Source organism: Gadus macrocephalus, chromosome 16, assembly GCF_031168955.1.
Source record: "Gadus macrocephalus chromosome 16, ASM3116895v1".
Taxonomy (NCBI): Eukaryota; Metazoa; Chordata; class Actinopteri; order Gadiformes; family Gadidae; genus Gadus; species Gadus macrocephalus.
The window spans coordinates 3,364,010-3,387,496 of NC_082397.1; the positions used below are offsets into that span (position 1 = coordinate 3,364,010).

Genomic DNA, 23,487 nt, shown 5'->3' on the forward strand with positions numbered 1-23,487 from the left:
GAGTGGGAGGGGGAGATGGAGAGAGAGAAACAAACAGAGACAGAGAGAGAGAAGATAAAGGGGCGAGATAGAGAGAGAGCGTCAGAGAAAGGCCCACACACTGTGACCAACTGACGCAGAAAGGGTGAGAGAAGGGAGAAAAACGGGGGGGGAGGAAGAAGAAGAAGAAGAGAAATCCAAAGGCTCTCCTGGATTGCAGCTTATTCGGTCAGTCCTCTCATAATTGGTCACCTCCTGGCTGGCTTCTAGAGTGTTGTTTCAGCACGTCTCAGCAGGATCGCCCACCGACCCACAGGGGAGGAGAGTGAGGGAGGGGAGTGTGTGTGTGTGTGTGTGTGTGTGTGTGTGTGTGTGTGTGTGTGTGTGTGTGTGTGTGTGTGTGTGTGTGTGTGTGTGTGTGTGTGTGTGTGTGTGTGTGTGTGTGTGTGTGTGTGTGTGTGGAGGCAGTCACTGAGAACCCTGTCCATGGGTGAACAAGGTCCTTGTCAGATCTAGGGTGTTTAGCTTTCATGATGCACACACACTGGACACAAACAAACCGACACGCATACTAACACACCTGGTCCAGGCCCTAATAATGGTGTATTTCACTCCCAGCTCATGTTTGCCAATGCTAGCTAGTATCCAGACCAGCATGCATTGGGTGATAGTCCCCATTTCTCCGTTGGCCTGTCCCTGGTTAGAGATTTCCCCGGTAATGTCCAGGTTTTTCCAAAAGGATTTAAAGAATATATAAATGCATTTTTTCATTGGCAACGGTTCTAGGTTGAGCATGAATATAATTTTTTAGCCAGTTGGTAATTCGTCTAAAGTCTATCTGATAGGCTGCATCAGGCTCGCTAAGCGGGGGTCTATCAATCGACTTTATACCATAAGCAGGCATGGCTTATACTTATATGGTGGTGGTTAGTGAGGTCCCCCCTTCACTTTAGGCGTCTTTGAGTGTTATTAATTATTATTATTCTTCATGTTTAACCTCTGTTTTCCTTTTATTCCTAGTCTGTTTTACCTAGTTTTGAATGATGACTATATGCTCTGTAAGGTGACCTTGGGTGTCTTGAAAGGCGCCTCTAAATTAAATGTATTATTATTATTATTATTATTATACAAACAATAGATGATCAACCCAATAAGAAACATTTGCCTGTTTGAGTAGCTAACCTTTAGCAGAGCTTAAAACACATCATAGTAACCCATTGGGTATGTAGGTTACTGCCAAACAATTTACCAAAGTACTTGCATTGACCATGATAAGAATAAGCAAAATGATATTTCTTCGCTTTTTTTCTTTTTAAGAAATAATATCAGATATTTCATTTACAAATCTGGTCACCTTAAGCTAGCATCAAGCGCTAACTAGCGAGCAGTGCCCTCCAGCAGACAGAACATGCTGTATGCCGTATGCTCTACAGCAGAGATTTGTGTTCTGTCATTTGGATTCAACTTGCTACTACAGCCCATAGATTTTTGCATCACGTTTATTTTTCACGGATTTAAGCGTGATCCGTGGCGCAGTCACGCCACTCTTGGTGTTTTAAATGAATGTGACAGGGAAATAACACTCTTGCGTCAGCCAGTGGAAAAGGATAATCGACTGTATGATTACTAACACCGTTGTCTGTCGGCACCATGAAAACTTCAAACCCTTGTGTGTTCCATACCATTTCATCAGACGTTGTCAGCTTTAAGCGTGCCGCAACGTAAACAACGCCAGCCGTAGAATCGTCTCGCCTTCCTATGTATAAATGTTGAGTTTAAGGGGATGGCAGCTGTTTCGTAACTCTCAGCAGATGTTGCTTGCGACAGTCTGACTGATGTGGCCTGCTCAGAGGTGGGGAAGATGAAGGCGGTCGTCGGGGAGTTGGTTGCTGCGCGTTGTATTTCTGGACGGAGGATTATGCGGAAACCGCTCTCACGTTTGAACTGGGTTCTGTTGTCTGTTGTCCTTCGGTCATTTAATATTTACATAATACTGTACGTATGTATTATTAACGGCAATATTTGATCTACAATTATTACACAGTTCATATGTCCGTTTTCATTCCCTGGTTCTTTGATTCTTAGAAATGACAAGCTGAGAACAATCACAGCATACAGTCGAGTACAGTAATGCTTCTAATGCTGTTATTAAGCTGGCACAGAACGAAGCCGAGTGTCTAGAGCCTCCCATAGCTGCTCTAAATCCACTGGTAAGCACAGCCTCAAGTGGCTCGATAAAACGCTTCCTAAAACATTCAGTATAGACTACCTGGTAAGGATCCACAAAATGCACCCACAGCACATGAAATAAAGTCAATCAGAATCAACAGCCGGAACTATCCGTTTTTTAATACATAATTTATTACATCATATGATATTATAATGCATAAATGATATTATAATAAATCATATAATACTAGAATGTATCATATAATACTAGAATGCATAGTATAACGCTGTAATACACTGACATTCAGGTCAGCAGTCTCTAATGATGTTTATTTTTCTTTGCTTATCCCTACACTCTCTAACCCCAATATGCCCAAAGGTGGTTCGGAACCAAAGTTTTAATGTTGAACATGTGAAATCACTATGAAGGTCACACTGTTTGCAAGCTTGGTTGAACAAATGCATTATTAGTTGGGAAAGCTAAAAAAAACATTTTAGGTTGTAGCCTTGGGTTTTTGGCACTTTTAGTTTGTCGTGAGATTGACGCGGGAGAGCTGTAGGCTTAGAGTTCCACTCCAGCGTAATGTTACCCTCGGCGGAGCACTGCTGCAATAAAACATCCCTAAAATTAAATGAAACAACCCCCCCCCAACTGCCAGATTCATTCATGCCTCTTGGCTTCAAACGTTATTTACCTCAACGATTATTTACCCCGACAGTTTAAACTTCTTGGAGAAATGTCCTGGAAAAACACTTATCGTAATTCATGCTAATACTTGGCTTTGCTTTTTCTTATTTTCACGTTTATTTTTTAAACGATTGTCTTTAAGAAGAGGAGGACAGGGGGCGAGGAGGAGCTGTAGATGCGGGGGAGGAATGGGGATCAGGAGGAGTAGGAAGGACAGCGTCGGCCCTGCAGGGGGTTTATTAACTGCCAGCTATACATCATTATCCAGCCTCAGCGAGGGGCTTTTACTGTGAAGTGGCAGTACCGAGACTTTTACTGTGAAGTAGCAGTACCGAGACTTTTACTGTGAAGTGGCAGCTCGTTATCGCCTGGGAGCCGGGCTCCTGACTGAAGGGTAAAGAGACTGGGTGATGAGAGATGTGCTGCTGAGTTTGGAGAGAGAGAGAGAGAGAGAGAGAGAGAGAGAGAGAGAGAGAGAGAGAGAGAGAGAGAGAGAGAGAGAGAGAGAGAGAGAGAGAGAGAGAGAGAGAGAGAGAGAGAGAGAGAGAGAGAGAGAGAGAGAGAGAGAGAGAGAGAGAGAGAGAGAGAGAGCGCGAGAGAGCGAGAGAGAGAGAGAGCGCGAGAGAGCGAGCGAGCGCGCGCGGCGCGAGCGAGAGAGCGAGCGAGCGCGCGCGCTGCGAGAGAGCGAGCGAGCGAGCGCGCGCGCGCGAGAGAGCGAGCGAGCGCGCGCGCGCGAGCGAGCTTTCCCACGTTAAGTCATTAATCATTGCGGTCTAGTGTTGCTGTCAGCAGGACTTCATGAAGAACCCGACCTGGGACCCTGGTGGAGGTGTGGGCAACGTCTTGAGACCGACGAGGTGTGAAACGTTCCTAACAGGAAGGACAGGTGGAAGCCTTATCATTTAGTTAAATTATTTTAAGTCCAAGGGACCATGAGCCCTAGAGGACCGAGTGGGCATCCTAAAGAATTCATTAATGTTTAATCGGTCTCTGGGCATGCAGCACGCTCAATGTAGCGCTAGCATTTAGCCACCCAAGTCCTCTCACATTCATATAAGCGTTTTTGGTCTGCGTCTGAACCCTAAAGTTTGCATTTCAAAAATGAGTCCAGGTGTAACAAAAGGGGACAATTATTTTTAAATTGATTTGCTACATACTTCCCCCCGCATAATTAACAAACGGAGAACGCCAGCCTCTTTAATCACCCCTGTCTCTGTAGAGAACTAGTGCTGAAGTCAGCATGGCTTTAATACTGCAGTACCTGTGATGGGGAAGGCCAGGCGGGCGGTGTTGGCCCCAGCCAACAGGCCAGGATCATATGAGAGCAGTGTTATGTTAATGTAAAGCAGAGTGCAGCATCGGCAAATATACCGTATGCTATATGTATATCATGGATCAATTACAGCTTAACCATAATGCACTATGATAGGGATATAAAATACCAGCTATAAAGATGAAAAAATGCTACATTAGAATGGAGAGGTTTGCTTTATATATATGCTTAATATGCAGTTGAGTGGAACGGATGAGCTTTCAGTTTTTCCTGAACTAGGTAAGAATATGAAAATACACTGCCAGTGGGACAGACCATTAAGAAACCCAAAACACAAGCCGCTCACACCCAGTTACTACATGAATAGTTTACAGGGAATGGAAAAGTGGTGATGAAAGGAGGATTTTTGTGAGAGGGGTCCAGATGTTTCATGAAGCCGTCCAACAGCTGGATCTACAGAGGTTTCCAGGATGATGGCTCAGATGATCTCGAGGTATCAGTGCAATTGCCTAAGGGAACCTTACCGAGGGATTAATAACGTTCCTTTCTGTATATCTATCTCAATCAGTGGTTCCAAACCTTTTTCGTCCCAAGGCCCACTTGGGACAACATCCAAATTGTGTTTGTGGCCCAAGCAGACGTGAAATATGTACCTATTATAGTTATGAGGAATACCATGAATGGGTTGTAATTTGTTAGAAATGCCGGTGAGAATTTATATTTTCAGTCGACTGTGCCTGCCTCTGTATGAGCAAATCTGGATTTCCTTTTTCGTTCCCGCTAACAATTTCAGACCAGACAGGGAATTTCTACTGTGATGGATTCAGGGAACCATCTTGCCTGAATCCATCTTGCCAGATGGATGAAATGCAACACTTCTCAATGGTAGGGCAATGTCGATAGCGAACAGACAGACGTTTTTTGGGTTATTTAGTTTCAACCTCTTGCTCTCTCCACTCTTTTCTGCACTTCAAACTCTTGAAGCCTTCCTACAGAAGCTTTTTACAGCAACATTGTTTTCATGTTTTTTTATCATTTGGCAGCCAACCTCAATGTAACCTCTCTCTGTCTCTCTTTCTCTCCCAAACTTATCAATACATCTCACCTTAACTTCTCTCTCCTCTGTAACCTGAACATTCTCTCTCTCTCTCTTCTTCTCACTTCCTCTCATTATCATCTCTCTCTCTCAATCTTGTATCCTCTATGAAGAATATTCCTCTCTCTTTTTTCTCCTCTTTTCTCTCTATTCTCTCTCATCTCTCTCTTCCCTCTTCACACTCATCTGTCTCTTTTCTCTTCTCTCTCTCCTCTCTCTTCTCTCTTCACTCTCCTCCGTCTTTTCGCTCTTCTCTCTCCTCTTTTCTCTCTTTTCTCTCCGCTCTCTTCTATCTCCTCTATCCTCTCTCTCTGGTATTCTGTATTAATAATATTCCTCTCTCTCTCGCACTCTCTGCTGTATCCTCTATATAATATTTTCTGTGTTGCTACATTAATTGAGCTCGTCTGCCAAACGGCTAATGGATTCGCTGTATCTGGTCTCCCGGGCCGCTGTCGCTATCGATTAGCCATTTGTTACATTAGCGCTAATGAACCAGGTATCGAGCCAGCGGGCCGCAGCGCGAGCACTTCATTAGGTCCGCTGATCGGGGTGGCAGGAACATCCCTGGGTAATGTGTGTGTGTGTGTGGATGAGGCTGTGCAGGATGCCAGATACAGTTCATAGTACACTCTATATCTCCTGATATCTTGGCCCCGGCCAGCGCGGCTCACTGTTCATGATCATAGACGTGATATAGACTCTTAACAATTTTATTTTAAGTTTGGCAGCAGAACCTGCAATCTTTTTGATGATATGGTCAGGACTCAATGATAACTGTTTCAGCATTGCATTCATTGGATTGTGAGACCATACCTGTTTTTGCTGTGGCTTTCAGAGTAGATTATGCGAGGCAATTAACAAGTGATCACAATTTACAATTGAACGATGTGATTCATGATGTGCCAGTCGATGTTTGGGACGCAGGTAGGGGTCAGGATATCTTTGATTACTACAGGAGGGATGTCGATTTTAGGGTTTGAACCTAGAACCTTCAAACCATACACACATGCAGGGGTGCAGGTTAGTGTAGTTGTTGGGTTGTATCTGTTAGCGTGAGAATGTACCAATTCAACTGACCTTCACCATGCACCATGTGCCACAGCCCTTAAGTGGTCCGGGTACTTCAAAATACTTTGATTTTACTGAGTACAATGTAGCATCGGTTAACTTAAAGTTGCATTCGTTTTAGTCTAGTAGGGTTCCCATGGAGACGTTATTCTAGCCTCACAACCTTGCCGATCTCGAAGCTGACCACTTAAAGTTGTCAGGAGTTGGTTTGTTCCAGCGGCGGCGTTGAAAGCAAACGTATTCCTGTAGAGTCGAGCGTCGAAGCCAAACCTAGCACTACCCTTTCACGCTCAGTTCAAACTATTGAAACTCTTCTTCCAATTGGATATTAGCTTTGTTTGGCGTTCTGAAACCAACGGAAGCTCGAACGGCAATTTTAAACGTTCAATTAGGCCTATAAACCATGTTTTTTTTTCCGCGTTAAATGCGCCGAACCCCGAGCCGGACGCCCGTCATGTGTCGACCGCACGCTCCCCAGTGTTGCCAACTCTTCAGGAAGGAAAGTATCTATTGGCTCTCCTAAAAGTCGCTAGAAGTCGCTAGATGACGTCATCGCCTAATTTGCATAACTGGAAGTATAAAAAAAAACGACATTTTCTTTTTTTGCTTAGTCCCAATTTTGCTTACCATAAATGGCAGCGTTGTTTGAGCTGAACTTTAAGGCTTTGCCTCTTGAATATGCTTTTGGGTTGAACTGTGTTTCTTCACATCACTGAGTTTGGCACAGAAATCGACCTTGCAATAGCTACAGTATGCTCGTTTATCGTCTCCAATAAACGGCTTTAACCAGCCCTTAAAAGCAGTGTTTGCTTCCCACTCTTTCCTATATTTTTGTTGGTAAAGTTTTGACTGCGACATGGTAAAGACACACACACACAGTGGACGAGGTGAGGTGAAGTGACTGAGCCTGAGGCAGTGTGAGTCAATGTAACACAGCGATTTATTATTTTATTTAGACAAAGAAAATATTACATTTTCCCGCCCTGACTGTACGTCAGGGGGCGGGATCAGTCGGCGGCGGCTTGCTGGCCGGGACGCGGATTCATTTGCAGCCCGGATGCCGAGGCGTGAACGTCTCCTGTTAGCTCCTGCTAACAGAGCAGCTGGGAGGGACTGCTGCACGAGGACTGGGCTGCCTGTAAGTGCTTTGAGACGGGGGAGGCACCCGGTGCTCGTTGTGAAGAGGTAATAGCGATAGTGCTTTCACCTCAAAAAGTCGCCAAAAGTCACCAATAACAGCTGAAAAAGGAGCTAGATTTGTCGCTTGTCGCTGTTTTGAAAAAAAGTCGCCAAAGGGGTCTGAAAAGTAGCTAAATATAGCGACAAAATCGCTAAGTTGGCAACACTGACGCTCCCTCCCGCCCCAGAGCACGTTCCGGTTCCGCTGGGAGAGCGACACCCACCTGGCGGACCACCACAAGCAGGTCCTGTACGACGGGAAGCTGTGCGCCGCGCTCTGCTTCACCTACAACGCCAAGGCCACCGACGGACAGCTCTGCCTGGAGTCCTCGCCGCGCGACAACGCGTCCATCTTCGTCCACTCGCCGCACGCACTCATGCTGCAGGTTTGTGAGGGGAGAAGAACCCGCACGTGCGCGTATTAGCACGCACACACACAGACGGGCCCCCCTCAAGTAAACAAACGTATGCATACACGGTTCTCTCTCTCTCTCTCTCTCTCTCTCGCCCTAACTCTCTCTCTCTCTCGCCCTAACTCTCTCTCTCTCGCCCTAACTCTCTCTCTTTTTCTCGCCCTAACTCTCTCTCGCCCTAACGCTCTCTCTCGCCCTCTCTCCCTAACTCTCTCTCGCCCTAACTCTCTCTCTCTATCTCTCTTTTTCTCTCTCTCTCTCTCTCTCTCTCTTTCCGTAACTCTCTCTCTCTCTCTCTCTCTCTCTCTCTCTCTCTCTCTCTCTCTCTCTCTCTCCCCAACCTAATCCATAAATCGCACCTGAACAAACCTATACACACACCGTTTTAGCTCATGATATCACTCTCTCTCGACCTCTGACCCCCAGGACGTCCGAGCCACGGTGACCCACTCCCTCCCCAGAGCGCTGCACTCTGTAGGGGGCGTCCAGGTCCTGTTCCCCCTCTTCTCCCAGCTGGACCATCAGCGCCTGCCCGGTGACAGCCACCCAGACACCAGTGTGTGGTGAGTAGCCCATCGATCCCAGGGCGATGCACTCTCTCCGTCAGTTTAGTATCGCCTATAAAAACGGTTACAGCCTCAAAGGGCTTCACAGTCCTACATTACAGTGAACCCTCCAACCGTACAAACGCCCAAAACTAAATATGGGAAATGTATGGAAAGATGGAAATAACCTTGAGAAAATAATAATGATATTTTTAAATAGCGCCTTTCTCATACTCAAGGTCGCTTTACAGTGTCATGAGCACACACAGAACAGGACAGCAGGTAATGAAGGAGTGAACGAGGGTTAGTCTGCATCAGAGGTAGAGAGGAAGGGCCGAACGAGGGCTATGTTACGGAGGTGGAAGAATGCAATCTTAGTGAGGGATTTAATGTGCCGATTGAAACGGAGTGAGGGGGTCAAGCAGTATGCCGAGGTTTCTGACAACGGACGTGGATTGTACTGGTGTTCCAACAAGGTTCAAACTGAGACTATTTGATTTGGACCGTTGATGGGTTAAGGGATTTGGGTATCCCTGCTGCCATGGACAGTAAGGCAGTAGCGAAGCGAAGGGTAAAAGAGTTGTTTCTGACTAGCAGAATACTAATGAGTTTGAAAACAATCCTAAATGTCAGCTAGCGGGTTATCTGGCTCGCTAGAAGAGTGATCAAAGACTTAATTTCTAGGCAGCTGGCGTCTAGATCAGTTTCTGTGGTGGGGCGGAGGCGGTGGCAGGCTGGGTGCGCTCGCAGTCCTCCGATGTGGCGGCGAAGGCGTCCGGTCGTGATGGAGCCTTGAGCCAAACCGCTGTCCTCCTGCCCGTGATCAGAGACGGCCACACCCCCAAGACCCCTGCGGTCCGTGGGTCTCCACCAGGGCTCTGCACCCTAACACTCTTCCCACCGCCCACCTCCATAGCGGAGACAAGGGGTTGAAGGCAGGGAGAGAGACGTACACGTGTCGTGTCCGTCTCGTTCAATCCATCCATCCAATTCTCCTTCTCGCTCTCCGAGTCTGGCTGACTGTCTGTCTCTAGCTCTCGCTCAGTTTTTCTCTTTCATAACGCTTCAAAATAAACATTGGCATGAATATATGGACGTTTAAATAACGTGAATAAACTTTCTTAATATTGCCGTGTTTGTTTTTTTTGGAAGAAAACATCAGTAAAAGTCAAGTGTGTTAAAAAAAGTATGTAGGGGAGAGAGAAAGAGGAGACAGAGGGAACAATTCACAGGTTTTGTGTGTGTGTGTGTGTGTGTGTGTGTGTGTGTTTCTGGTGGAGTGGTTGCTCCGCACTGCTGCCCACTGGAGGACGGGAAGAAAAGCTGATTAAAGAACACACCCAGGAAACACACATACAGTAGACACACACACACACACACACACACACACACACGGAGGTCATCCTCATATGACCTGGTTGTGAAGGACTGAATAAGCCATCCCAGACTGTACAGTCTAGATAATGGCTGGCCAGCCTCCCTGTGGCCTGCTGGAGGCTTTAGCTCCAGGCTACATCCTGGAGCATCCACGTGAACAGCAACACAATAAGAGGGAACCTGTTTTTATTCGGAATAAAACACGTGTTAATGAAGGTTTATGGGTTCCATGTGAGAATGTATGTAGATGGGAGACAGAGAGGGGTAGAGAGATTTAGAGAGGGTCAGACTGAAAGACATAAGCAGACCATCATAGCCAATTTCTAACACAGATTGTGTGTGTGTGTGTGTGTGTGTGTGTGTGTTACTGGTGGAGTGGTGGCTCAATGCCGCTGCTCACTAGAGGACAGGGAGAAAAGCTGATTAAAGAACACACACACTCACAGTTACACACACACACAGGCACACACACGCAGTGGAAACGTGCATGCACGCACGGGGCACACACACATACACACACGATCTGGCAACACACACACACACACACAGACAACATCACACACACACACACACACACACGCACAGGTCATCCTCATGTGACCTGGGTTGTAACGGCCTGAATAAGCCATACCAGACCTTCTGGTCCAGATATCAGCTGGCGAGCCTCCCTTGGTCATGATGGCGGCCAGCCTTTGCTCTATGCTAGATCGACATGAACAAATAAATCAAGTTGTAAGACTACCTTACTAAAAACGACTGTCCTGTTGGGTGTTATTATTATTTTGGTCCTTCTGCGTATTTAATTATTACTCCGTATTTTTTTTATTGTTTATTTAACAGTGTGAATCACTTTTTAACCTTTTTGAAAGTGCTCTATAAAGTGTATTATTATAGGTACGGGTGACCGTGTGGCCACACCAAAAGATTCCCTGAGCAGGGAAAGAGTCCTGCAGCCATTATCTCGATGAGAGCCGGCAACAAGGGGCAGCGGTCACCGTAGCAGCGGCTAGCGGGGCCATCTCCCAACCAGAGGAACCAGAGAGTAATAACTGTAACTTCACGCAATTCGGCTCTGTTTGTTGCTGAGGCGGCATTTCCCCCAGTGCTATCGTTTCTAGCGAACACGGAGGAGAGAAACTATCTGTTCGCTTGCCCGCTCTCCCGGAGCTGTAATCAGTGTGTTTGTCTACAGGCGGCACAAACATCGACGCAGACACAAATATGATATTCATTTCTGTTCTATCAGAACTGAGAGAGAAGAACCACGTCAAACTCCTTGTATGTGGATAACGTACTAACCAACGATGGCGTTGTGATTGGATTATTAGATTGGACTCCACTTTGTTTCCAAATATATTGCCATGCAGGCTATGCAATAGCCGAAAGCAAATTTATTTGGAAATGTTATTTCTTTACTAAATAATAAACGGGGGACTCGAGGAAAATTGTTTATCTGATCATGCTTTCTGGGCTGCAGAGACAAACTCGACAAAATTGATATTGGGCACGGACTTGGTGTCTGCATCGCTGCGTGTACAACGGGCAGCTGTCTGCCCGGAGCCGGCCACTCGAGCGCCCACAGACTAGAATGTATGTTTTGCTGTGACCCTACAGTGTGGCATAAACTGGTGACCCGGGTTCCTTGACCCTTCCCTCTCTCGATCTGGGTTCTTCAGTTCCTGTTCCATCCAGAAGTCTGCGCCAAGCAAAGTTCTCTCAAAATGTTTGGTGTCTTCTTGCTCGGCCCGTCGGGAGCGGAGGTGTGTGGGCTCCAGTGACGCCGCGTTTGTTATCGCATCCGTCCACCGACGTCGGGCAACAATAACCTTCCTCAACCTTTGTCCCACCACTGGCTTTTATATGTAGGCTACAAATCTTGTATTCATATTATTTTCATGAAAATGGAAAGAGGCAGATATAGGTTGAGTTTGATATCATATTTCATTCTATTGGGTATAACCGGAGATAACCGGAGGTTATATTAATCCGATAACAGGAGTATTGCCATTCTGAGATGGTGACACAGCAGACATAGCAGGATGACGGTACTGCGTCCTTCCCTCCTCAGGGGTTTGTGCTTCAGGGTCGATCGTACCAAGTAGGCTGGTCAAAAAACGAGTATTGAAATAGAGAAATGCTCCTAGTCTGATTCCCTGACCTATTCAGATTCCCTAACCTGGTCTGGTTCCCTGACCTGGTCTGGTTCCCTGACCTGACCTGGTTTCCTGACCTGGTCTGGTCTGGTTCCCATCGTGGTCTGGTTCCCTGACCTGGTCTGGTCCCTGCTCTGGTCTGGTTCCCTGCTCTGGTCTGGTTCCCTGGTCTGGTCTGGTCCCTGCTCTGGTCTGGTTCCCTGACGCGGTCTGGTTCTCTGCCCTGGTCTGGTCCCTGCTCTGGTCTGGTCTGGTCCCTGCTCTGGTCTGGTTCCCTGACCTGGTCTGGTTCCCTGCTCTGGTCTGGTTCCCTGGTCTGGTCTGGTCCCTGCTCTGGTCTGGTTCCCTGGTCTGGTCTGGTCCCTGCTCTGGTCTGGTTCCCTGGTCTGGTCTGGTTCCCTGCTCTGGTCTGGTTCTCTGCCCTGGTCTGGTTCTCTGCTCTGGTCTGGTTCCCTGACGCGGTCTGGTTCTCTGCCCTGGTCTGGTTCCCTGGTCTGGTCTGGTCCCTGCTCTGGTCTGGTTCCCATCGTGGTCTGGTTCTCTGCCCTGGTCTGGTTCTCTGCTCTGGTCTGGTTCCCTGACGCGGTCTGGTTCTCTGCCCTGGCTCCTATCCCCTCAGCGCTTCCCTCCTCTCCTTCCTGATGGACCTGTTGAAGAGCTCCCTGGCCATGCAGGAGCAGATGCTCGCCACCAAGGGCTTCCTGGTGATTGGCTACCTGCTGGAGAAGGTACGATGACGACGTTGTTGATGTCATTGCTATGCTGACTGTTTCACATGGATGCACATTCAATAGACAACAAATGTTTTGGTCAAGTTGAAAAAATACTTGATGAATGTTCTGTCCATCGATGCAACGCATTAATAAGCTTACTTCAATCTTTATAATTGCGAATCGAAATATGACAGCCATTCACAAAAGAATACCTCACTCGTATCATTCTATAAATAAAACCACTTAGCTTAAGCTTTCTCTTACTCCAAACAGAAAACTAGACTGGGGGTGTAGTCTCGCATAGCTCTTTTTGCTAAAAAAATTTGATTTTATAAATAAAAGCATTCTGTTTGCTCGCATCAAGCCTGATGTTCCGAACAGCAATGCAGTCTATTTCTGGCTGGGCCAGGGAGAGGGATGCTCGGATTGAGAGATGACTCTGAGCTGTCTCTTAACAGCGGGAGAACAGCCTGTCTACAGCCGCTCTTAGCGGGCTGCTGGGCCCTTGAAACCTGAAAGCTAGCGCCGATCACCTAGCGCCGATTTCATGCATGTATTACGGCTTCCTGAGTGTTTTTTTGTGTTTGGCAGGTCTCACACGTACACTCTCCCAGCCATCTGTTTTCAGACGTGATGTTTAAGCCACACTTTTCCTTATTTTTCTCGCTCGCTGAAATCTCCAAACCCTTAATTTATCCCCATTTCCTGCCCTCCTTCCAACCCTTAACCTTTTTCTACCTCGCTCTGCCTTGCTGATATGTTGCCAATATCGCAAAATAATGCAATATTGAGATCAATTTATCAATATATGATATCAATAAATTCATCTTGTGCAATTAGAATTGATATCGCCGGCGATGTTTGGTTCTTGTGATGAAATGCTGTTGGTGAAACATAAATGTTATATTTACGTTATGTTTATTGATTTAGTTTAAAACGCTTCACCGTCATTCAATCCGCTGAACTTCCCATAGTCGACGATTTGCATTTCAATGAGATTTGATTTCAAAATAAAAGTCCTATATTCTGTATCTTTACCTCTGTAGTCGTCACGCGCCCACCTCACGCGCGGCGTGCTGGAGCAGTTCCTGTCCATCGCCAAGTACCTCGACGGTCTGGCCCACGGAGCCCCGCTGCTCCGACAGCTGTGTGACCACATCCTGTTTAACCCCGCCATCTGGATCCACGCGCCAGCCAAGGTGAGTCCGCCCGGCCGCCCGGGCACTGTGGCTGGCAACAGCAGAATATTTAAAAGCAGACTCGCACCGGAGATGTTTAAGCCTAGCTTATACTTTGGGAGAGTGGTTACCATTTAATTAGTCTCACGAATCAGGCTTTAGTTAAAGCTCAACTCTAAAGGCAGACAAGCATGAGTCTTGGTGGAGGAGGCTTTTTCACTTTCTTTCGCTTTCAATTTGTTTCGGTAAATCGAGTTGCTGGGGGCAGAAACTCTGTAGCTGAGCGTTACACGGAGTGGATCTCTACTGTTAACCACCTGACCGGCAGAACCACAACAAAGTGATATAGCTGAAAAAAAAAAAAAAAAGCACAACGTCATGTCATCAAAAGCAAACTATTGAGATATACCGCAGTGCAAGTACACATTGGGTCATCGCACCGGCTGCCATCGATATGATCATGCTGCTGCATTCCTGACCTCATGCAGAGAGGTTGATGAAGGGATGTGAAGCCAGAAGTTGGGTTGCATGTAGGCCTTTTTGAAAAAGAAAAAAATATGATCGAGGGGGTCAGTGGAAGAGGTCATGGGAGGGAAGAGTCAGTTAGGGGTTAAGGGTCAGGGGAACCAGCGCATATACAGAAAAAAAGTGAGAGAGAGAATGTGTATCCCTTTGTGAAATTGGGAAACGGAGACCAATGACATGAGACTTGTAACTCAACACAGTTTCAGAATTCATACACATATTCTATGTTTCTGTTGTTGAATTTAAGTCATCAAAGTCTGATTTGTTTGCCATTAAGAGGAACTGAACACAGACACAAACTATTTGTCTTCTATTTATTGGACTAGTTTCCTAGCCTTCGTCACGGCCTCTGAATGATGACAGATTGAATTTATGGAGAAGGAAATGGACAAAACAGTTAACAGCGGGGGGTGATTATTGCAAACAATCACCATACGTTTCATATATACTTAGGCTGCCCTCTACTCTCTCCACACACCCATGAATATTTGCTAGCTTAGCCGCCGAATTGATTTGCTTCGCCCTCCATTACGAACACCATCCGCCACAAACAAGAGTGCTCTGGAGAAAATGGACTATAAACAGCCAACGCTTGTAGCAACACATTGCACACATAAACGTATTCTCTCCCTCGCGCGTTTCCCATCGCTGTAAGGCTTCGTCGCCTTCCCCAGCCACTCGTTGCACGCGCCTGGAGGGAATGTTTTGAGATGGAAACCGCCCCCGGCAGGGTTTAGGTTTTCCGTTCTCCCGTCCGGTTATAATGACCCGTGAAGGGGGGGGGGGGGGGTGAGGCATATCAAAGGAAGTGAGTTTACTGAACGGAAACGTCACCTGCTGCAGCGACACTGTCGGTGAGGTCTTCTTCATGAATGAATAACGTGTAAAATGGGCTGATTTAACGGGGTCCGGGGGGGTAGCCGAAGAAGACAGGTATACACACTGGGTGGCTCAGGTGGCGGAGACGGTTGTCTGCTAGCTGATGGTTGCTGGTTGGATCCGCGGCACCTCGTACCTTGGTGTCAAGGTGCCCTTGAGCGAGATGGATGGAAACTTTATTGTCCAATGAATCAGCAATCAAATTAACATATTCGTCTTTGGCACTCTGTTAGCATTAAAACATAGCACACAACACACAACATAGGTTAAGGTATATAAATTAGTGCTGTCAAGCGATTAAAATATTTAATCGCGATTAATCCCATTGATGTCATAGTTAACTCACGATTAATTGCAAGTAATCGCAAAAAAAATTCAATAAAATAAAAAAATAACGCCGTTAAAATTGGTTTGCGTTAACGCCGTTAATAACGCGTTTAACTGACATCATTAATATAAATACATAAAATATAAACTAAGTGTGTAAAAAAAGCATGAATAAATACTAGTGCAGTTCTCAGTCCTGATCCCTCTCATCATAAGCCCTGGCTTGGTGGTGCATGGGTGAGTGTGGGGGGGGGGGGGGGGGGATTCAGGATGCCTTGGTTCAGGATGGACGTAGCAGAGGGGACAAATTACTTTGAAGACACCTATCCCTAACCCATGAAAAGATGGCTGTTCCTTTGCAGGGTTTACGTGGCCGTCGTGTATGAATAGGTGAATGTGAGGCAGTAAATGCAAATGTTTTGAATGGCCAAAGCCTAGAAAAGCACTGTGTGTGTGTGTGTGCGTGTGCGTGTGCGTGCGTGCGTGCGTGCGTGCGTGCGTCTCCACTCCAGGTGCAGCTGTCCCTCTACACCTACCTGTCGGCAGAGTTCATCGGCACGGCGACCATCTACAGCACCATCCGGCGCGTGGGCACCGTGATGCAGCTCCTCCACGCCCTCAAGTTCTACTACTGGGTGGCGGACCCCTCCGGCAACACCCGCGTCGCCCCCAAGGGCCTCGGTGAGCACCGTCCCGCCCGAGTTCATCAGCATCAGACTCCATCACAGTTACAGTCTCAAAGGGCTTCACAGAGACCACACCACGCAGATTCCACTCCCTTACCCCAATGCTTTCTGAAGCAGTTCATCCCCCCACAGGAGGGCCTGAGCATGTTCCAGTGGGCAGGCTACTTGTTATACTTATTCACTACCAACTGGAACGGCAACGTACGCCTCCGCTGCTTCCATTTTACACGTTGAAAGGTCACTTCGATATTCGTGATAATGATGGGAATAAGGCGGGGGAAACCACTGAAGCCAAGGAAGGAAGAAAGGAATTGCTGCCGCTCTGTCGTCCAGTCGAATCATTTGACAGCTATGGTGTGGAACAAGGGACTGAGTATTTGCAGGTATGGTTCGTCTGCTCCTCTTGATTGGTAGGTCTGCTTGGCCAGCGTTATTAGCCGTGGTTGGCCGTGCGGTGACGTTGTGGGCTAGGTTGTGTTATCTGGTATTGCAGTGTTTGTTCTGAAGATTAAATGGCAAAGAAATGTTCGCTGACTCATTTGCTTTAAGCCGCGTCGGAGTCAGCTGTGTGTTAATGTTGTGGGCTCGGTGGTGATGTCGGTTACGTGGTATTCTCGCGTTTGATCTGTCAATTGAAAATGTTTTAAATGCCAAAGAAATTTCAGCTGACTCATTCGCTTTAAGCTCGGGGGTTCTTGAAGGGGAGACATCGCACTCAGATATTTTCTAATATAAGAGAGTACATCTTCATATGCGTGTTTTGTAGAAAAAAATAACGGCCAGCAACGTCAACCCATAAAGGTCGGGTATCTACGTACGTTCCGGGATATTTGATGTTTGAAATTGCAGGAATTCAGTTTGTGACCATTCTCTTTTAATGGGTTGGCTCGGCGATGCTAACAAGAAGACTTGGGATGTGGTAGGTAATCGAACCTTGGATAACCTACTGTCTAAGGTAGGTTATCCATCTCGCTACGGTCTCTCCCACGAGACCTTAGAGAGAGAGCTGCCGTCCACCAAGGTATTAAAATGAGTGGTCGTCCCCCACACACAGGGGGCAGGCTATGGTAGGCGCGGGTGTGCTGGATATAGGACTATAGCGCGTGTGACCTTGGTCTACTCTGAAGCGCTTTCCTCGACGTTCCCTTTAAGTTGATGTGGGCGTGCAGAGCTTTTTGTTGCATTGCATTCATCATTCTTTTATATTTAGAAACACAGATTGATGGAAATGGCTCATGACCCGCCTTTCGGATGGAGAACTGAAAGGGAAAGAACAGCTCGGCTTTAAGCTTGTGACCAAATTAATCTGGTTAACACTTTAGTTAGTGAGGATGCTAGTGTAGACCTTAGTCGATTGAATTTAAATGACACATCACAAACAAAACACATCCCTCTTTTTTCATATATTTTATTGCTAATTTTACTCGTCAAAGAGGAATATGATTCGTCTGTTGTTCAGCCTGAAGTGATTCTCTTAGTTTAGTTGTTACTGGTCTCAACTTCAAACAGCTTGGTTGCTTTCATGGAAAATATGAACTACACACCACATGAACCAAATAAGCTTGCATGTATTCATTCCACTCAGTCTCTGTATTTGTGTTGATGAGTAACTAGAATCCTAGGAAACGGTGAGAATCCCTTTTAACTTTTGCTCCGGCATATGAAACCTTGAGTGGCAGGCCATGGGAAAAACGTTGTCCTATTTTATTTGAAATCCATTGTGGTATCAATGATGATATTTCCCTATGAAAGTCAGGAACGTTCATTGTCTCTCTGAAGATTCTTGGTAGATTGCTGTCTGTGTCTATTGAATGTTCTATTCAATTGATGACTTTGCTGTCAGAAGTGTCTGCAATGAATACTTTTCCATCAGCTAAATCTATTAAATGATGGGAAAGACACACGTCAGTATTTTACTTTTAGATTTCAACCATTCTGTCAATGCCACATTCGATTCTGATTTAAATCCCTCTTATGTCTAATGAAGAGACGATCTATATTATTTATTATAATATAAATATTATAATAAACTCTTTCAGTAAATATGTCTTAACCGAGCTTAATTTCCCCCAAATAATACGTTCATGTTTTAGTTCTAAGGATTCTCGACAGAAAATCTCAGTTGTGTCATGTTGAGCCCCATCCTTGCACTGAGCCCATCTTTTGTTCCTTAACGAGCTACGTCTAACGAGCTACATCTAACGAGCGATGTCCTACGAGCTGTGCCTAACGAGCTACATCTCACCTGGCTAATTATCCAGTCCGGATGGTGCAGAGGATTTTACCTGTGAACCTGGCTGTTCCGATTCCTGTTGTAAAAGGTCCTTTGGTTTGAATGCTGGCGGCTGCCTTCCTGTATATGTATCAGAGAACAGAAGCGGTGCATGTTTCCGGAGACCTTAATTAAACTGTGGTCTGTTCGGCTTGGCTGAGCTAGCAATACCTGTGATGTGGATGTGAAGGTGATTATTTCCTTCTCCACACTTGGTATGCTTCTCTTTCTCGCCAAGATTAATGTTGGCTCACACTCTGCTGTGTTTGATATGTACGGAAGCGGCATAGCATTGCACAAGCCCAATTTGTGAATTGCTACCCCATTGACAAAACACTTTACAGCACACACACTCTTTTAAAAATAATATTTTCTGAATATGTTAGCATTGTTTGAGAGAAAGATTTTATGAATAAAGGAAGATAAAGGAAGGAATAAAACAAGAAACTCGAGATGAAATGAGAAAAATCACTCACTAAATCACCTGATTAAGTTAATCTATCCTCCCTTCTCTCTCTCTGCTCTTCGAGGGAGGGATAGAAGAGAGTGAGAGGGGGATAGGGAGGAGAGGGAATGAGGGAGAGGTGCAGATGCGAGAGGACTTGCTGTTAATTAAGTGTTTCTATTAGAGGAACTCTGAGAGGAAGACATAACATCTTCATTTGTTTTCACTCACTCCCTGTATCTCTCTCTGTATCTCTCTGTCTGTCTGTCTGTCTGTCTGTCTGTCTGTCTGTCTGTCTGTCTGTCTGTCTGTCTGTCTGTCTGTCTGTCTGTCTGTCTCTCTCTGACTGTCTGTCTCTCTCTGACTGTCTGTCTGTCTCTCTCTGACTGTCTGTCTGTGTTATCTCTTTCCCCTCTTTTACTCTGACATGTTCCCCTTCTCTGTGGCTCTCATTGTGAGGAGTCGAAGGGTAAATCAATGAAAAGTTCTGCTTCTCGCGGATATGAGTGTTTGAATGAATGAATTCTCAAGTCACACGCTCGTTGTACCATACCATTGTTCTTGAAGTGAATGAGTGAACACACAATGTGGTTATGGTTGTTGTTTCTAATAAATGAACGGGTCAGTGCCCCTAGAGCAGATAAGAACTATACCTGGCCAATTCAGAAGCGCTGAGCCACCCGTTTACGCTGGCTGTGACAAATGTGTTTCCATTGATCGAGTCTCATGGCTGTGAGCAAACAAACAAGCCTTTTGTTCAGAAGAGTAATGGACACTTTGCTTTTCTTTAAATCAAATCAAGATGACTTGCCTCCGTACCGTGGGGGGGGGGGGGGGGGCAGTGTGTTTTACAAAGCTATTACCACAGTCCAACTGGAACATAACAACACTGCATTTATCATACAGGGTCTCTTCATAGAAAGAAACTCTCCCTCCTCCTCCTCCCTTCACAGTTGTGTGTGTGTGTGTGTGTGTGTGTGTGTGTGTGTGTGTGTGTGTGTGTGTGTGTGTGTGTGTGTGTGTGTGTGTGTGTGTGTGTGTGTGTGTGTGTGTGTGTGAGAGAGAGTGTGTGTACATCCCGAGAGAGCGAGAGAGAGACTTGGACGCAGTTGCCGTGGCGATGTTGCAATGATGCTCTCATCAGCTCTGCATGGTGGTCCTCTGCCAATCATTTACCACACGCACACGCACACACGCACACACTCTGAGCTTCTAGAAAACTCTCAAGGGCTTGTAGTGCAATAGGTTTGGCTATGCTATATGTATTACACTACATGCACCAGTATGACATAATTTGTTGGCTGCCACCAATATTTATCATCAAAATGGTTCGTGCTACTCTCGACGGCTAACTATATGAATCTCTAATATGGTTGTCATGCTACCAAAGGCAAATACTGATATTAATTGGCAATATGGGTGTTATGCTAACATAGGCCAGCACAGACAGATGATCATCCACAGTGGTTGTTTTTACGTACAAACTCGTTGACCAAATGGCACAACAAATGAGCCAGGTAGTATTGGCCGTTGACCCTTTGGTTGGCGCCCTCTGAATGAGCCTGCCTCTGTCATTGTCTCATGGAACAGCAAATTGTGATGGATGGGGGGGGTGGGTGTGTGTGTGTGTGTGTGCGTGCGTGTGATACCTCAGACAAAGGGACTTTGAGGTCCTCTAGGAAGCTGTGATGAGTGGCAGGTGTGATGCCGGGCTCATGGCCAGGACGACCTTGGGATGATGCTGGTTTGCTTTACCCTATGGCCGGGGCGAAGTCAGTGACGCGATCTTTTGTGACGCTTTTTTCCCATTATGCATTGGACGTAGCTAATGTTTAGGTGCTCGATCAAGGATGTTGATATTTGGTTTCAAGTTAAAAACAAGATATTGTTTAGTTTAGGTATTCGGTTAGACATGGTTAAAAAATTTATTAGGTTAGATATGGTTAAGTTTAGGTATTTGGTTACCTAATACCTATACCTAGTAAAGTTATAAATATAGGTATACATAACCTACTAATCTTGATATGTTTAAGTTATATGATAACTTATCCATATCAAGATTAGATATGGTTATGTTTAGGTATAAAGTTTGAGATGGATAAGATAAGATGTCTATATTCCTTAAGTTCCTTTTGGACTGCACAACAAGGTGTGTTCGAGACTAGGATTGCTGGGTGATGACATATAGCAATCAGAAAACAGATTGCTGAAGGTTTAGCTCAGGATACGTATCTCATCATGGGAGCTGGGAGCAGAAGCCCGTCTGGCTGGTGGTAGCTGACCTTGATTCTGACCCGCAGTGTGATGCTCAGACTTGAGCCCCCTTCACCCTGCTCAGCCTGATGGGGGTGCACACACAAGGTGCGCTGTCGGGATGTTAATCCCCCGTTGAGACAGACAGACCGACAGACAGATGGACAGAAGGAAAAGAAGGATAGTCCCACTTTTCTTTTACCCCCAAAAAGTTTGTAATTCTTAAACCGCCTTAGGAAATATAGATGGATGTTTTCCATGCCTATACAGAACCGATTCAGTGTTGAATTGAATTAAATGTAATTGAATTGAGCGCTAGCTGGATAGAAAGCCTCTCTCCCCGTCTCTCCAGATGGCCCCCGGCCCACCCAGAAGGAAGTCCTATCTCTCAGAGCCTTCATGCTGCTCTTCCTGAAGCAGCTCATCCTGAAGGTAAACCACCAGTTTCTTCTCTTCTACCTGTCTGTCTTCCCTCCTTGTCTGTCTGTTCCAGCTATCCAACCTGTCTGTGTGTGTATATGTCTGTCTCTCCCACCGGTCTGTCTCTCCTACATCGTCTGTGCTACGTAGCTGTCTGTACTACCTGTCGGCCTCTCCTTATTGTCTGTCTGTCCAACCTGGCTGTCTCTACTACCTGTCTGTACTACTTGTCTGTCTGTCCTACTTGTATTTTGCCTGTCTGTCCCTCCTACCGGTCTGTGTTTCCTACATGTATATCTGTCCTACCTGTCTGTCTCTCTCCTACCTCTCTTACCTGTACTACCTATATCTTACCTGTCTGTCACTCCTACCTGGCTTTCTCTCCTACCTACCTGTCTGTCCTACCTACCTGTGTGTCTCTCCAAACTTAAATATCGATATATTTTATTTTTGAAGGTACAGCCTAAATGCAAATTCAAACTGAATTTGTTGTTGGACCAGATGCTGTAAATTTGCTTTAAATTGAGAATCATGCGGTAGTTGAAAATAAAGATAAAAAATCCCAGTGAAAGTCCACTTTTAAACTAGAGTCCTGCTATTTATAGAGCACAATACATACAACCTGCAAGGACAGCTGAGTTCACTGTTGGTCTCTGCTAAATCGACAAATCAAAATACATGTTTTGAATATATGTCGGCTCGTTCTTCAGGATCGGGGCGTGAGGGAGGATGAACTCCAGGCCATCCTCAGCTATCTGCTCACTGTGCAGGAGGTACGTCCATGTCTGGGAACCACACAACACAAGAGAAGGGCTGAGTGCCCCCCTCTGCAGACACATTCAGTCTCAGAGCACAGAAGAACAAATTACCTAGCGCGCCTTTCTTATGGCTTATCTTTTGTGCATCTCTCATTCAGTCTACCGCCGACTCTGACTTACATTATGCGTTTGTCTCCTTCTCTGTTTCGTAATACACAACTGATCTCTGTCCGTGCGCTCCCTGTCTCTCCCGGTCCCCCCAGGACGAGAACCTCCATGACGTGCTGCAGCTGCTGGTGGCTCTGATGTCAGACCACCCCTCCTCCATGGCGCCGGCCTTCGACCAGAGGAACGGCATACGGTGAGGGGGGGGGGGGGGGGGGGGCGAAAAGACGGGGGTGGGTGAGGATCGGACAGGAGATGGTGATGGAGATGATGAGAGGGGGGGGAGGAGAAGTGAGGGGAAGAAAGGTGCTGAGGGTGAGAGGAAGGTGAGAGAGATCCTGAACGGGTTCAGGAGTGAGGGGGTGAGGCAAGGGGCAGAGGAGAGAGGGCGTGAGAGAGAGGCGAGGGGTTCAGAGGGAGACGAGGTGAGCAAGAGAGGTGAGGGGGGGGGGAGAGAGGTGAGCCAGTGTGACAAGTGAAATGGTGAGGAGAGAGGGAGATGAGGAGGAGGAGGAGGTTATTGAGGATGCTAAAGAGTTGGAGGAGGCGGCGGTCGACGTGTTGTTGGAGAAGGTGGTGGAGGAGAAAGTGGTGGTGGTGGTGGGCGATGTGCCAGTGGAGGAGGTGGTTTAGGAGGTGAGGGTAGTGATTGGGGACGTGGTGGTGGCGGATGTTGTTGAGGAGGTGGTGGAGGAGAAGATGGTGCACTAATATGTTTCCCTCTCTCTCCAGGGCAATCTTCAAGCTGCTGGGGTCTAAGAGCGAGAACATCCGAGTTCAGGCCCTCAAAGTCCTTGGCTACTTCCTCAAGCACCTCGGGCACAAGTAAAAAAACAAAGCTACTATCGTATCGAAGCTACTATTTGTATTGGATTTAATTGGCCTGGTAAGGCAAGATACTCTTTATCAATCTCAAATGGGCA

The 23,487-nt window shown here is 46.4% G+C and overlaps 1 protein-coding gene across 1 annotated transcript in view; it reads left to right on the forward strand.

Moving 5' to 3' along the window:
- Window positions 1–23,487, forward strand: part of nbeab (neurobeachin b) — a 135,104-nt gene that overhangs the window by 40,945 nt on the left and 70,672 nt on the right. The window contains 9 exon segments of the mRNA XM_060075779.1: window positions 7,644–7,841; window positions 8,295–8,431; window positions 12,563–12,671; window positions 13,703–13,855; window positions 16,078–16,246; window positions 21,574–21,653; window positions 22,352–22,414; window positions 22,663–22,760; window positions 23,297–23,389. Coding sequence (XP_059931762.1) covers window positions 7,644–7,841; window positions 8,295–8,431; window positions 12,563–12,671; window positions 13,703–13,855; window positions 16,078–16,246; window positions 21,574–21,653; window positions 22,352–22,414; window positions 22,663–22,760; window positions 23,297–23,389 — 1,100 coding nt within the window.